Source organism: Peromyscus leucopus, chromosome X (genome assembly GCF_004664715.2).
Source record: "Peromyscus leucopus breed LL Stock chromosome X, UCI_PerLeu_2.1, whole genome shotgun sequence".
Classification (NCBI taxonomy): Eukaryota; Metazoa; Chordata; class Mammalia; order Rodentia; family Cricetidae; genus Peromyscus; species Peromyscus leucopus.
Genome location: NC_051083.1, coordinates 103,182,063 through 103,196,942, shown reverse-complemented (window position 1 = coordinate 103,196,942; position 14,880 = coordinate 103,182,063). Strand labels below are relative to the sequence as shown.

The following is a 14,880-nucleotide window of genomic DNA, read 5'->3' as shown; positions in this document are numbered from 1 at the left end:
CCCTATTTTTCTCTTACTAGATCTCCAAGAACTCGTTTACCCCAACTGTAAAAGCTAGATTGCTTTCCTTCACAGTCTGTCATGAAATAAGGTAAGTTTAAGACCCTCCCAACCCTCTTTCTAATCCCCTCCTATAGACACATTCCTAAAGGGTTTCCCTGTGGTTCCAATCTGATAACTCTGGGGTTAATAGCATATGAAACATATGGAGCTACCAATTCCTAAGGTATCTTGAAAGCCTGTATTAACAGCTGTCTATGGCTTTCACTGCAAAACAGAATCAGGAGACTCCTAGAAGCTTAATTCTGTTTGTTTTCTTTCTAGCACCTCTTGGGGAGCCAGATGTATTCAGTCTTTTTCACTCCCAAACTACAGAGATCCTGCAGTGCTTATATGTCTAAGCCCTCACCCTATCCCTGAATGTTCTCTGCTTTTGGATTGCACCAAGAATGCACAAGTGATTTATGGAACACCTACACCATGTGTCAAGTACTGGGGAAAACACAACACAGCCCCTGCTCTCAAAGGAGATTGCAGTCTGGAGAAGGGAACTACCACTAAGTAAACAGGAAATGACGATACACTGTGCAGAGCACTATGACATGCAAAAGTACTATTGGGGATATGTCTCCAGACTTGAGAGATCAAGGAAGACTTTCTGAAGAGGAAATTGCCTCTTAGCTGAGCTGAGGACAAACAGGAGGCATTAGGTCAAAGGGGAAGGTGTAGACTATGAGAAAATGTAGAATGTTCCCATTATTCTCTTTAAATATCCCTGTTTGAATACCACTATTCTGTGTATTGAAGAGTCAGTATGAAGAATGGAAATAAATTCAATGTAGGCTGTAAGAGGGGCAGAGGTCCAAGGAGGGGGATGAGACAGGCTAAACAGGTTGACAGTAGCCAGGTGATAAGGGGCTTTGTCTGTCATGTTGAAGAATATGGACTTTACCATAAAGGTACAAGAGAGCCACACGAGTGTAGTGGGTAGCCATTCCAGCTTTGGTCTGGAAGTTCCAACCCCTATTAAGGCTTCGGTAACTATCACGCCTACAAGGTGGGGCCAAGGGAAAGCCCTGAAGACCTGAGATCAGGATGTGCCGCGCTTGCTTCCTGCTTGGACCCTGGACACTAGAGTTAGACGAGGAGAGTTCTCCAGAGAACACCGCTGGACTGTGCTGAGTCTTTCCCAGAACCCACCACCTACCTATCCCTTCATTTGTAAGTTACGCCATTAAATAAATCTCCCTTTTAACTACGTGGAGTGGCCTTAATAATTTCACCAATACACGAACGAGTCTTACAAAAAGAGGATTGCAATAGGTACCAAGAATGAGCAAGTGAAACTGCAAAACCTCCAATGAGAACTTTTACATGGAGATAGGGGTTTGGGGAAAACAAACCTACAGAATGGAGCACATGATCTTTGGACCACCTGCCTTTACCTGTGGTGTGTCTCAATCTTATCAGGCTGACCCTCCCTCCCACCCAAAGGGGAGGAGAGTGAGTGCAACTCCCCAGGACATTTAGGGGGATTTCATTCAACAATTCATGAGATTTGAGGAGGCTGACATGCTGAGTCTGGTTTGTAGAACTCTCTCTCTCTCTCTCTCTCTCTCTCTCTCTCTCTCTCTCTCTCTGAGAGAGAGAGAGAAATATCACATAGTAGCCTATAAATATGAATAATTTTTATGTATCATTTAAAAATAAATTTAAATGAAAACACCATATGGGGGTTTTGCACTCTGTTTCATTAGCTATACCCATGAGTGTTTTAATATAGTACAAATATTTTCCATGATGTAATCAGGCAAAATGGTCACTCCAAGATGATTTTGTTTCCTTTTCCAAAGGTCTCATGCATGTTGGGCAAGTGCTCTACCATTGAGCCACGGCCACAATATGATATTCCAGGGCATTTATCTTCAGAAGTCATAGACAGGGTCCCACCCATGCCTTTCTGTCAGAGCTGTTTTATCAAACAAGTGAGGAGAGCGAGGCCAAATAGAGGACAGATCCCCAAGGCTAGACTCTTCTCTCCATCCAGCTGTCACAGTGCCTAATATCCTTGCCCTGGTTAGATTCTGTTTTTGTCGACTCGACATAAACCTAGACATATCTGGAAAGAGGAAATCTCAACTGAAGAATCGCTTCCGTCAGATTGCTCTGTGGGCAAGGCTGCGAGCATTTTCTTCATTAGTGACTGGTGTGGGAGGGCCCAGCCCACTTTGAGTGGTAACACCCCTGGGCAGGTGGTCCTGGTCTGTGTAAAAACACAAACTGAGTGTGGCAGGGGGAGCAAGCCAGTAAGCAGCACTCCTCCATGGTCTCTACTTCAGTTCCTGCCTCCAGGTTCCTGCTTGAGTTCCAGCCCTGAGTTTCCTCCAAGATGGACTATAAACTGTAGGTTAAAATCCCCCCCCTTTTTTCTTTCTTTCTTTCTTTTTTTTTTTTTTTTTGTTTTTTCGAGACAGGGTTTCTCTGTGTAGCTTTGGTGCCTGTCCTAGATCTAGCTCTGTAGACCAGGCTGGCCTTAAACTCACAGAGATCCACCTGCCTCTGCCTCCTGAGTACTGGGATTAAAGGCGTTTGCCACCACCGCCCAGCTAAACCGTAGGTTAAAATAAACCCTTTCATCATTTTTATACAGAAATAGAAACCCTACTAATACAATCCTCACAACTGATAAGGAGATAGAAGATGGTGGGTAGTAAGTAGGTACAGTAACTACAGTTCTACAACCAGTAGGGCTATTAGAGCCCACAACAGCTAATTACACATTTTCAAAGATAGGAAATGAGTTTGAAGGCTTTCAGTACACAGAAATAACAATATTTGATGGGCTGGAGAGATGGCTCAGATGTTAAGAACACTGGCTGCTCTTCCAGAGGTCCTGAGTTCAGTTCCCAGCAACCACATGGTGGCTCACAACCATCTGTAATGAGATCTGGTGCCCTCTTCTGGCACACAGGCATACTGTATACATAATAAATAAATCTTAAAAAGAAACAATATTTGAGGAGAGAGATGTGGTAATTAGCATGACTTGATCACTGCATATAGTATATATGAGCCAAATTATAATACAATATTCCACAAATATGTACAAATATCAAATCAATAAAACTCTTCCAGGCCTTTATAAAGAGTAAATAAACCTGCTTTAAAACATCCCCCAATTTCAGCCAGGCATGAGGACACAAAAGTATTGCCACAGTTTGAGGCCAGCCTGGGATACACAGTGAGCCAGCCTGGGCTACAGCATGAGAAACTGTTTCAAAAACAAAGAAAGGAATGTAATATGTGTATGTATGTAATATGTATATATGTGAGTATATATACTATATGGCTCTCAGGGGAACTGTGCTGCTTTTTTAGAAGTCCATTTTATATGATATTTACTGTAGAATTTCATTCTAGTGAAATTCTTGAAATAACAAAATTATATAGATGGAAGACAGATTAGCGAAGTGGTTGCCAGAGACTTGGGAGAGGGGACCGAAAAGGAAGATGGGATGCAGGAGATGGGTGTGGCTATGAAAAAGCAACTGGAGGGAACTTTGTAGTGGTGGAACTATGTGATATACTGCTGTCATGTGGCAAGACTGTAGATCGTGTCAACACTAATTTTCTGGTTTTGATGTTGCTTTAGAGTTTACCACTGAGAAAAAAAGGAGCGAAAGGAATACTGGTCTTCCCATATACATGTTGCAATACTGTGTGGATGGGCATTTTAAAACAGGAAGTCTTTTTAAGTAGATGTATTTTCTACTCAACTGTCTATTCTTCTTGTGGTGCTTTTGGTCATTTGTTTCTTGTTTTTTAAGAGTGGATTTTTTTTCCTTTTTATATTTAATTTTTTAATACATTTATTTATAGGTATTTATTTACTTAGTGGGAGGTACACAGGTCATGGAGCATGTGAGGAGTCACCATGTGGGTCCCCAGGCTTGGCAGCACATGCCTTTTACCTGCTGGGCCATCTTAATAATGGCCCTTTCCTTTTGTTTTAATTTTTTCAGATTAGTTTTTAAGTTACCATACGAAGTAATGGGTTTCATTATGAATTAGCAACCTACTGTGTGGTGATGTTGTGTCCCCCAATATATTGTGCATCCTAATAAACTTATCTGGGGTCAGAGGACAGAACAGCCACTAGATAGACATAGAGGCCAGAAAATGGTGGCACACACACCTTTAATCCTATCACTTGTGAGGCAGAGATCCATCCTGATCTCTGTGAGTTCAAGGCCACACTGGAAACAGCCAGGCATGGTGACACACACCTTTAATCCCAGGAAGTGATGGCAGGAAGCAGAAAGGTATATAAGGCGTGATGACCAGGAACTAGAAGCCCCTTTAAGTTTTTAGGCTTTTAGCAGCAGTTTAGCTGAGATCCATTCAGGTGAGAACTTCCAGTCTGAGGAAACAGGATCTGATGAGGAGTTGTTGAGGTGAGGAAGCTGTGGCTTGTTCTGTTTCTCTGATCTTTCAGCATTCACCCCAATACCTGGCTCTGGGTTTGTTTTTATTAATAAGACCCTTTAAGATTTGTGTTACATGACTGCCCTTATAGAAAATAAGAGGCCCAGTAAGCCATGACATTTGCAAGGCCATGGTGGTTTTTTTGTTTTGTTGATTGTTTTGTTTTGTTTTGTTTTGGGTTGGTTGGTTGTTTTTGAGACAGGGTTTTTCTGTGTAGCCCTGGCTGTCCTGGAAATAGCATTGTAGACCAGGCTGGCCTCGAACTCACAGAGACCTGCCTGCCTCTGCCTCCTGAATGCTGGATTTAAAGGCATGCACCACCACTACCAAGCCAAGACCCTGAGTTTTATCCCTACCATCACATATTAAAAAAACAGGCTATTCTTTTTTAAAATAAGATTGACTCCAAAGGCTCCCAGAACAACCACAATCCGTGTTCCAGTTAATCTGCTGCACCTGCGATACCTACTCACCAGTAGTAAAGAGTATAGTTTGTGTCAGGGCTTGCGTTCTTTCCAGGGAGCCAGGAACACTTCATATAGCTTAGGTTGTGCCAAATGCACTGGAGCTCAGTAGCGGCAGACTCAGGATCACCTAGAACATTCAGCAAGAGTCCTTGTCACGGAAAGTAGGTTAACAGCTTAACCCCTAATCTCACGCCCATTTCATTCAGAGGTCACTCAGGACAGGAAAAATACAAAGATGATTGGTTCACAAGCTTTCTTTCTCACCACTTTATACAAAGAAAGCATCGTTTGTATCTCTAAAGGAACCTTACTCTTCTTCTAACTATAGAAATTGGTTAAGTCAAATAACATTTCAACCATATGCCGTGACTATAGAATAACAATATAAAAATACAAATGGCCCCTATATTTTATCATTTTTAATATTTGTTTTTAATTAAAATATTATTATATCACTTGCCCCTTCCCTTGCCTTCCTCCAACACCCCCATCTCCCCCTTGTTGCCCTCAAATTGATGGCCTCTTTTTCTTTGATTATTATTGTTAAGCTGGCGTATGTGTGCTAAGTCTGTTTTGGTTGCTTGTATGTATATGATTTCAGGGCTAACCAGCTGGTGTTGTTTGTCTGCACAGGGGTATGTGCATGTGAGAGCAGGTACCTGCAGAATTCAGAAGCATCCAGTATCCTGGAGCTGGAGTTAGAGGTGGCTGTGAGCAACCTGGCATGGATGCTCAGAACCTAACTAGGGTCCTCTGGAAGAGGCAAGCCTTTTATAAAGACACAATTGACCTACCTTTCTTCTCATCAGTACTGACATCTGGGGAAGTTCTAGGGAAACATAAGTATAACCTAAGCTTTAATAGTTGCTTGCTGTATGCTGTGGTTTTGGGTGTTCTCTTCCTAACTCCCCTCTCTTCTGACATGGTTTTCTAAGTAGCCCAGGATAGCCTGGAACTTGTCATGGAGCACAAACTGGCTCTGAACTTGTAATCTTCCTGCCTCATCCCCCTGAGTGCTGGAGAGAGGTGTGTATCACCAAGATGGCTGTCTTCATCTTTTGGTGTTCTTTGGTGTGTTACTCTTTGTTATTCTGGCTGGTTTTTAAGAAACTGGCTCGATCTCCTGGATCCAAACAATTCTTCCTGTCTCAGCCTCCCAAGTAATGTGGCTATCGGCACATGCCACCACACCTGGCCTGAAATCATTCTGATGTGACATCTCTCTTGATAAAGAGGTTTCAGTTATCATGTCTCTACATTAATTTAATGCCTAGGTTTAAAATGTCAGCCTTTAACCCTCATGCTCCTCGAAGGAATACTTTACTGAGCCAGCATGAACCATTTTATGTCACAATATAATTGCTTTTCAAATTATTAAACTCCTAAAAATACAAATATAGTAGGCTAAGCTGGATTTTTTTGTTTTTTGAGACAGGGTTTCTCTGTGTAGCCCTGGCTGCCCTAGGACTCACTCTGTAGACCAGGCTGGCCTCAAACTCAGAGATCCATCTGCCTCTGCCTCCTAAGTGCTGGGATTAAAGGCGTGCACCACCACTGCCCAGCATTGCCCAACCCATTTAAATCATGATCTCAGTTACCTGGAAGTCCTAAATTTTAGACCTTTAAAAGCAGTGCCTCATGGGTATTTTTGATTATCACAAATCAGAGAGTGGCTTAAGCAACCATCCATGTACTGCTAAGGTTTGGAAGCTGGAGATGAGACCTGGCCCTGCCTAACAAAGGACCAGGATAACATGAAAAGACAGAATGTGCAAAGTATTTATTGTAACCCTCTCAATGACTGTAGGAGGTAGGTGCTCCTATCTTATAGATGAGGAATACAGATGGGGGCAGCAATCTAATCAAGGTCACACAAATAGTAACGGCCGAGCTGGGATTTAAACGTCGCAGCTGGTGTCTGGTAGTCCTTCTTTTAATTAATGTAGGCTCCTCCCTGTACATAATATAAGAGGCAGAAGGACTGTGGGGACAATGATCCTCACCACCCAAGAGCTTTTCCTTTGACTAGTCATGTAGTAAAGCTAGGCCAGCATACTTATTCCCCTTTAGCAGTTCCCCATATATATTCTGCATAGCAAACTGATTTCCATATGCCATGAAATAGACAGTTCCATAGGCTCCCTAAAAGCGCTGAGCCTGAAGACCTACAGGAAGTCACTCCATCCTCTTCTCCATTGTGGAGCACATCAAGATAACAATGAATGCTTTACTTACTTTAGATAAATTTGTAAAGCACATTTTAGGGAGGAAGAGAGTCTGTGAGTGTGTGTGTGTGTGTGTGTGTGTGTGTGTGTGTGTGTGTGTGTGTGTGTGTGTTCATTTTTCAAATTATAAAAGAAAGCATTCTAACTATGTAGACATGATTATATTAAAACTGTCTGAGCTACTGGAAGCAGCAACGCCCTCAAACTTATCAGCATCTAATACAGGGCCTGACATTTATTTGATTAAGCAAACTTTGAGAATGAAATGAGCCCATCAACAATGAATGTGAGCACACTGAGCAATGGGGTACACTCTGAAATCCCAATCTGTTACCTTCAGGGGGTGAGATGCACTTTGTCATCAAAGCACTAGGCTTCTCACTCTCATTGGCACTGCATTGGGATGCCACTTGCAAACAGATCTTTTCATTCAGTGGTACTTCCTTAGAACGACGGGTTTCAGGAGCAATTTTCTGAGATGAGAAAGTTTTTTTTTTTTTTAAAAAAAATAACTTCTACAGCAAACACACAAGAAAGACACTTAAATAACAAAGTCTTAGCAGACCCAAGTATATAAGAAAAACAGTAAGTTCTTAAATGAAGTGAGTGGCTGAGTGATCATGAAAGAGTTATTCCGCTCTTCTGCCATGCCTGTAGACACAATAGCTAGAGGCCAGGAATGATAACTGGCATCCTATAATGTACCGGTCAGCCCACCCTTCTCCTACAATGAATAATAAGCCTGCAGCAGTAGTACCACCTGCCACTGAAAAACTCTAGATAAAGAAATCTCCACATTTAAAAGTACAACTATCATGCAGTTTACTTTGAAGTCTACCACGCCAGCCAGCATCAACTCTCCACAAGCAAACTGAAAGGAAGCAATTAACAAAATTCCATCAACATCAAGGTTTAAATTTCCAGTCATTGTGGTGATCTCTGGGGACTGAGGGCCAAAAAGACACTTTTCATTAAACACTCTTTTGTGGTGTCTGGGCAAGTTTCTAGTGTTGCTATAAGGACTGAACACAAATGAGGATAAAAAAGCTTTGTGGAACCACAGAGGACCCAGACACTGTAGAAATCTAAGACTAAATCACAAATCTGCTTATTATGACTTAGAACAACGTTATTAAAGGGCTCTCTAAGAAATTAACATTTCCAGAAGTGAGGGGAATAAGAATGAAGCTGATTTTAATCAGAACTCCCAAGACAGCACTTCCTGTTTTGCAATAGTTTCTGACTCAAGTTTCCCATAGTATTTCCTTTCATAATTTCCTGGTAGCCATGAGGAGGTGGGAAATGGTCACGTCGCTCGATCTACCACCTCAAGCAGCTGGTGTGACATTTTGCTTGCCCGCTGCTGCCTGGGCATGGGGAAAACTCTAGTCACCTCTGAAACAAAGACATGAGGATGCTCTCAGGAAGTCGCCAGCAAATCAATGATGAATATAGCAAAAGAAAGATATGCATACAGAGGCAGAATAGTTCTTAAGGACAATTAAGACAGTGCTCAGGAAAAGTGGGGGCCAGGAGGGCATACAAAATAGATCTCTTCAAGTAAAATCCTGGCTCAGAGAAAGGAGGTGGTAGCTTAACAACTTGGACATGGAGAATCCAGCAAAATTATGGTTATCCTCAGCGGGACCTCCAGCTATTCATAGCCAAGGACATTTTCACAAGGAATTCTTGATTCCCTGCCAAGAAATCTACTTATCATTTGGCTTCCCATATAGGCTCTGCCTACCGGGATGATAAGTCCAGTGCTGACAGAAGTTTTCCTGGAATGCTGCATCATTTTAGGATTGTCCCTTTAGAAATGAACGTACGCTGAGGAAGAGAGGTCCCTGACCAAGCCTGTGAAGCTCAAGACCAGCCCTCGAGAGTGTGATAATGATGGTAGGAAGGCTTCCAATGTAAGTCTCACCAACTTCATTACTTTACCAATTACAAGTTGCTGAGGGAGCCTTGCTGACCCAAGGATCCCTCCTAATTCTCATCTGGGAGATGCAGTCATCCTCTGAGGACACCAAGGGAAAAATGTATTGACAAACATAATAAATTAAGGCTAGGAGTGTAGCTCAGTGGTACACTACTTATCTCAAAAGTGTGGTACCTGGGTTCAATGATGTTTTTTATTTAAAATAACTTTTTTTTTAAACATCATAAATTAGGATCATGGTGGGGGAGGGAGATCTCAGTTCTCTCACTATATTAGATACTGTTCCAGCCTGAAAGCTAAAGAGTTTTATTATGCTGGCATTTTGAAATTTAAAAAAATACTTCCAAATATGGACTTGAATCTTATCTTCTAGGCATATGAATAATAAAATAAATATTTAAAGATAATAGTTTTACAGTCTCTTTTTTTTTTTCTTTTTGGTTTTTCCAGACAGGGTTTCTCTGTGTAGCTTTGCGCCTTTCCTGGAACTCACTTGGTAGCCCAGGCTGGCCTTGAACTCACAGAGATCCACCTGGCTCTGCCTCCCGAGTGCTGGGATTAAAGGCGTGCGCCACCACTGCCCGGCCTACAGTCTCTTTCTATGGTGGTGCTTGCCTGTGGTTCCAGCACTTGGGATGTAGTCTCTTCTATGGTGGTGCTTGCCTGTAATCCCAGCACTTGGGCTGTACAGGCAGAGGAATCGGGAGCACAAGGCTAGCCTCTATTACATAATGAGGCAGAAACCAGCCTGAGATACCAGAGGACCTGCCTCAAAAAGAAAATCTCCGATTTTGAGATATGCAATATTAAATTGGTATGAATAAAATAGGAAGCCTAAATATCAATGATCATCAAGTGAAACATGCCTTCCTGTATCAGACAAGAAACTAAATTCCTCCCAGCAGAATCACTGCACTGGTAGCTGCTATAAAGACAGTATTCTCCACCCTCTGGGAATCTGGCCTTCATGTAAAATTTATCCAAGCCCATCTCCCTGACAATGAACGCCCACTTGGCTCCGTCACACCTTTCCTGACTAAACAGTTCTTTCCCAGCAGGAAAGGGAGCCAGCCTCAGCTTATGCCTCTGTGCATGCCTGGACTGAAGGGCCTTTGATTTATTCACCCAGCGGGACTTCCCTATCTCTTAGTGATGAAAGATAACCTAAAATGCATTGCCAGAGCTGCCTTCTACTTGCCAGACTGGAGAGTTAATAGACATGGATAAAACAATGGTAGAGTGATATCAATCGTTTGCTTTAAAAAACAAACCTCGCTGCAGATCTCTCATATCTTGATAAGCCTCACTGTGAAGGCTGCAAACAACCTGCACACTTGATCTCATCTAGGAAGCTGGAAGTACTGGGCTTCTGCCTAAGCTCCCCCGTGTTCAATAGGCCTAGGGACTAGGGGCTAAGTACAGGCCTATAGATGATACTGCGGTTGCATCCAGGACAGGAAGAGGAGCACTGCTCTTGCTACTCATTTGAAGCCTCATCGGTGGTAAACTCCAGGAGGTCTAGACAGTACCATCTCCTCAAAATTCTAGACAAGTTCAACCCCAAACATCTCTCTCACCATACACAAGGAAAGAAGATACAGACTCCCCAAACAATTGAATAGAGGAATCATAAAGAACCTAATTCTCATCGGGGTTTGGGGATTTAGCTCAGTGGTAGAGCACTTGCCTAGCAAGCGCAAGGCCCTGGGTTCGGTCCTCAGCTCCAAAAAAAAAAAAAAAAAAAAAACAAAAAAAACCCTAATTATCCAGTCCTGCCATCGAAAATTATTTAAGTTGTCAGCTGACGTACAAGAACATAACAAACTTAGCAATAATAGAACTGATTACTTATTGCACCAAATACATAAAGATATCTAGTGTTTCCTATCAGAACAATCAATTCTATTCAATCATCACTAATGAGCAAATATTTTCAAATGCTCGATCTTGTCAATAGCTGTTTCGATAGTTCTCCTCAGTGGAAATTTGGGAAGAACTTCAAATAAAATCCCTGCTTTGAAGATGAGAATTTGACTCATTCCTTGCTTTGATTTATAGTATTTGTTCACTTTACCTCAGCAATGGCACATATTCTAGCAAACTTACCTTATCCTGTTTGTCATCAAAATGACTAAGATATCTGAGACTACAATTGGGGTTGGCTCCCTCAGGAGGACTCCATGTCCATATGATTGTGCAGAGGTTTTCGACATAGACGCTCAAATTTGTCACAGGTGGCTGAGCTTCTGTTCAAATCAAACATAAGATAAACATTTATCAATGACAGCCAGGCTCTTTAATGGTTCATTTAACCCATTCTCCCACATCCGAGAGGCCGAGGCCAATAACAAGCTGAAATGAGAACATCCAACATTTACTGAGACAGACACGGTTACACTTTACACATATTACTAAAAAAAAAAAAAAAAAATCTTCATAGACGCTTCCGAAATAGGGACTACTGTTGGCTTCACGTTAAAGATGCAGTGACTAGTTGGGTGTGGTAGCTCACATCTGCAACCCTAGCAATTGGGAGCCTGAGGCAAGAGGATTGCACTGAGTTTAAGGCTAGCCTGGGCTACATAGTAAGTTCAAGGCCAACATGAGCTACAGACTGAGGCTATCTCAAAAAAAATGAAGAAAGGAAAAACAGGCTGCCAAAGGTTTCTCAACGGGTAAAGTCACCTGCACACAAGCCTGATAACCTCAGGTTCGATCTCCAGGGTCTCCGTGGTAGAAGGAGAGAATACACCCTTGGAGGGGTTTTCTGACTCCCACACACATGCAGTGGCATGCATGTGCAAGCAAACACATACACCCACTATTTAAATTAAAAAAATAATAACAGCAAAAGTAACTGAGGCACAAGGAAGTCAGTCACTGATTGTAACCTGGATAATGCGGCTTTAAAGTCACGTTCTTTTCTGAGATCATTTCTGCTCAGATTGGCCCCAAACTTACTACACCGTCTATCTTCTACCTCCACCTCTCATTGGCATAGTTACAGGTATACACCACTATGGCCCATATCTTTTCTCTCTTTCTAGGGATAGAACATAGGGCCTTAAGCACAGAAGTGTCTCTGTCAGTGAGCTACATTCCCAATTCCCAGGCCATATACTTAATTAAATATAATATATTCTTTCCTTAGTATCCATGGAAGGTCTATTTCAGAACTCTGTGTGAGTAACAAAATTTGCAAAGGCTCCTTGTAGGATTTTCATATAGTCCATGTACATCCTTCCATATACTTTAATGGTATATATATCAATGTTATACTGTATTGTTCAGAAAAATAATGACAAGAAAAACTAAAGTCTAACATGTTCAGCACAGATGTAATATTTTTAGGTTTTTCTTTTCTTTTTGTTAGTCTATAGGCAATTGACCAGCAAATATAAAGCCCATGAATAAGAAGCCTATTGACTTTTTATTTATTTATTTATTTATTTATTCATTCATTCATTCATTCATTCATTCATTCATTCATTCATTCATTTAGAGATAGAATCTCAGTCTGTACCCTTGGCTGGCCAGTCTTAACTCACAGAGACCCACCTGCCTCTCTGCTCCCAGTGCTGAGATTAAAGGCAGGCATCACCCTGATGGACTCTTAAATACTAGTATTCCCAAGATTCTTCCTCCAGGACACTGGGGTTCCCCCACACTCAATCCAGACAGTTTACGCCACTCTTCTGCGCACTTGCAAACCTCAGTGTGCTCTCTTCAGTTGTGCTGGGCAACATGTGCTAGTCCTCGGTGGGTGGGTTTTTCTTTGTTTGTTGTTGTTATAGCTTTTCCAAAAAAGCACGGAGAGAGACTTAGCACCCCGATCCCCCCTGGGAACTGACACTAAGCAGCTGGAGCTGGAGAGGGAAGGGGACATAGAGAAACCGAAACACTGTCTCAAACTTGCCCGAGAACTTCCAAGCCCAGGATTATCAAAGTCCCACATGGGAAGCTGGGTGGGAGTGTAGGGGAATTCTCTGCCCTTCTTTGCAATGCTTCTGCAAACATTGCAAAACCAAGTTTATTAAAGCCATTTTAAAAATCCAGCCAGACCTGCAATCCTAGCACTGGGGAGGTGGAGGCAGAAGGATCTGGATTTGGCATTTGCCTGCACTGCACATGGAGACTTCCATGGCAAAAACAAGACCAAGGCCAACCGCAACAAAAATAACAAACTAAAGCGGAGCTAAGGGTATATAGCTCAGTGGTAGAACACTTGCCTATAATTTGCCAAGCTCTAGATTCTAATTCAGCACTGCAACTAATAATAACTGATGTTGTTAAAATGATGGTTTAAGTACTATAGCCATAGTGTCTTATCATACTATCACAAAACTCCATCAGTCCCAAACATCAGCGTCACGGGCACTATGTAGTGAGGTTTTCCTAACAGTCATTTAATACCTAGCCACTAACTGGGCAGCAGCCTATAAAAGTCCTTGAATCTTAATATTGCCTCACTCTCCTGACACAACCACTGGTAAGCTCTTCCCAGGGCCCAATGTGGGGAGGGTTCAGCCCTGAGCACGCCAAGGCCTTTAGAAGCAGGGAATTCCTAGCCCAATGTCTTAAACTGAACTAGTAGCTGGCTTTTGGTAGATCACAGCTGTAGTTCCAGCACTCAGAAAACTGAGGCAGGGGGATCACTGTTAAATCTGAGGTCAGTCTGAGCTGCATGGTAAATTCCATCAATTAGGATTTTAGAGACCACAATCTAGTTTAGGATTATCTCCCTTATTCTGCAGTTTCCAGAAACAAATTTTAGCAGAAATCATGAATCCCTGTCTTATCAGTTCCTGACAGTCCAACTATCCAGTTACCTCCCCCACAAAAATTAAAGCCCTGATAATAAAAACAACAAAACTATTGTTTATTGTTACTTCTCTTGGATTCTAATATTTAAGATAATTTAAGACGTTTAAACCCCCTACCGGTTTTTTGTTGCTTTTTCTGTTGGATTTTTGAGATATTGTCTCACTCTAACTCAGGCACCTTGAACTCACTATGTAGCCCAGGCTGACCTAAAACTCACATCAACCCTTCTACCTTAGCTTCTTATTTATACTTGAAATCAATCAAAAGTCTTCCCTAGTTCTAATATCACCAAAAAAGATTCAATTTTCCCATCTGTTTGGAAATGCTATTTTAGCCAAATCTAACTGGTTTGCACTGTAAGCTACTTGGGGCTATCAGATATCTTTCCTTTTTGTTTTGTTTTGCCCTAGTGGCTGCTTCTTAACTGTTGAGATTTTTCTACGTCCTATACTTTAAAACTGTATGTGGATGCTGGTTGGTGGTGGAGGGGTTACAGGATAGGAAACATCCCACCTAGACGAAAACTGTACTGAATCTGGTAAACTATAATCCCAACACTCAGACAACTAAGGCAAGAAAGCTGCCGTGATTTTGAGGCCACCCTGGGCTACATTGTGAATTCCACGCCAGTCTGGGCTAACAGCTAGATCCTGTTTAAAGCATATGTGCCCCCCCACACACACACCATCATGTTGACTGCATGCTGAATGGCAGATTCCAGGCACTATGAAGACAGCCTAACCTGGCATGTGGCTCATGCACATCATCTCAGCACTGGGGGGCTGAGGGATGGGAATTATCACAAATTCAAGGCCAGCCTGGACTACAGAATGAATCTTTTTCAGAAAGAAAGAAGGGAAAAAAGGAGGAAGGGAGGAAAGGAGGTAGGGAGGGAAGGAAAGGGGAAAGGAAAAGAAAAAGAATGTGTTTGGTATGA

At 42.1% G+C, this 14,880-nt stretch overlaps 1 protein-coding gene across 1 annotated transcript in view; it reads right to left on the bottom strand.

The window, feature by feature from the left end:
• The window catches only part of Il13ra1 (interleukin 13 receptor subunit alpha 1), a 61,769-nt gene that overhangs the window by 36,282 nt on the left and 10,607 nt on the right, over positions 1–14,880 (bottom strand). The window contains exons 2-4 of the mRNA XM_028887322.2: positions 11,226–11,365; positions 7,512–7,650; positions 4,959–5,079 (exon numbers count right to left, since the gene is read on the bottom strand). Coding sequence (XP_028743155.1) covers positions 4,959–5,079; positions 7,512–7,650; positions 11,226–11,365 — 400 coding nt within the window. The remainder of the gene's footprint in view (positions 1–4,958; positions 5,080–7,511; positions 7,651–11,225; positions 11,366–14,880) is intronic.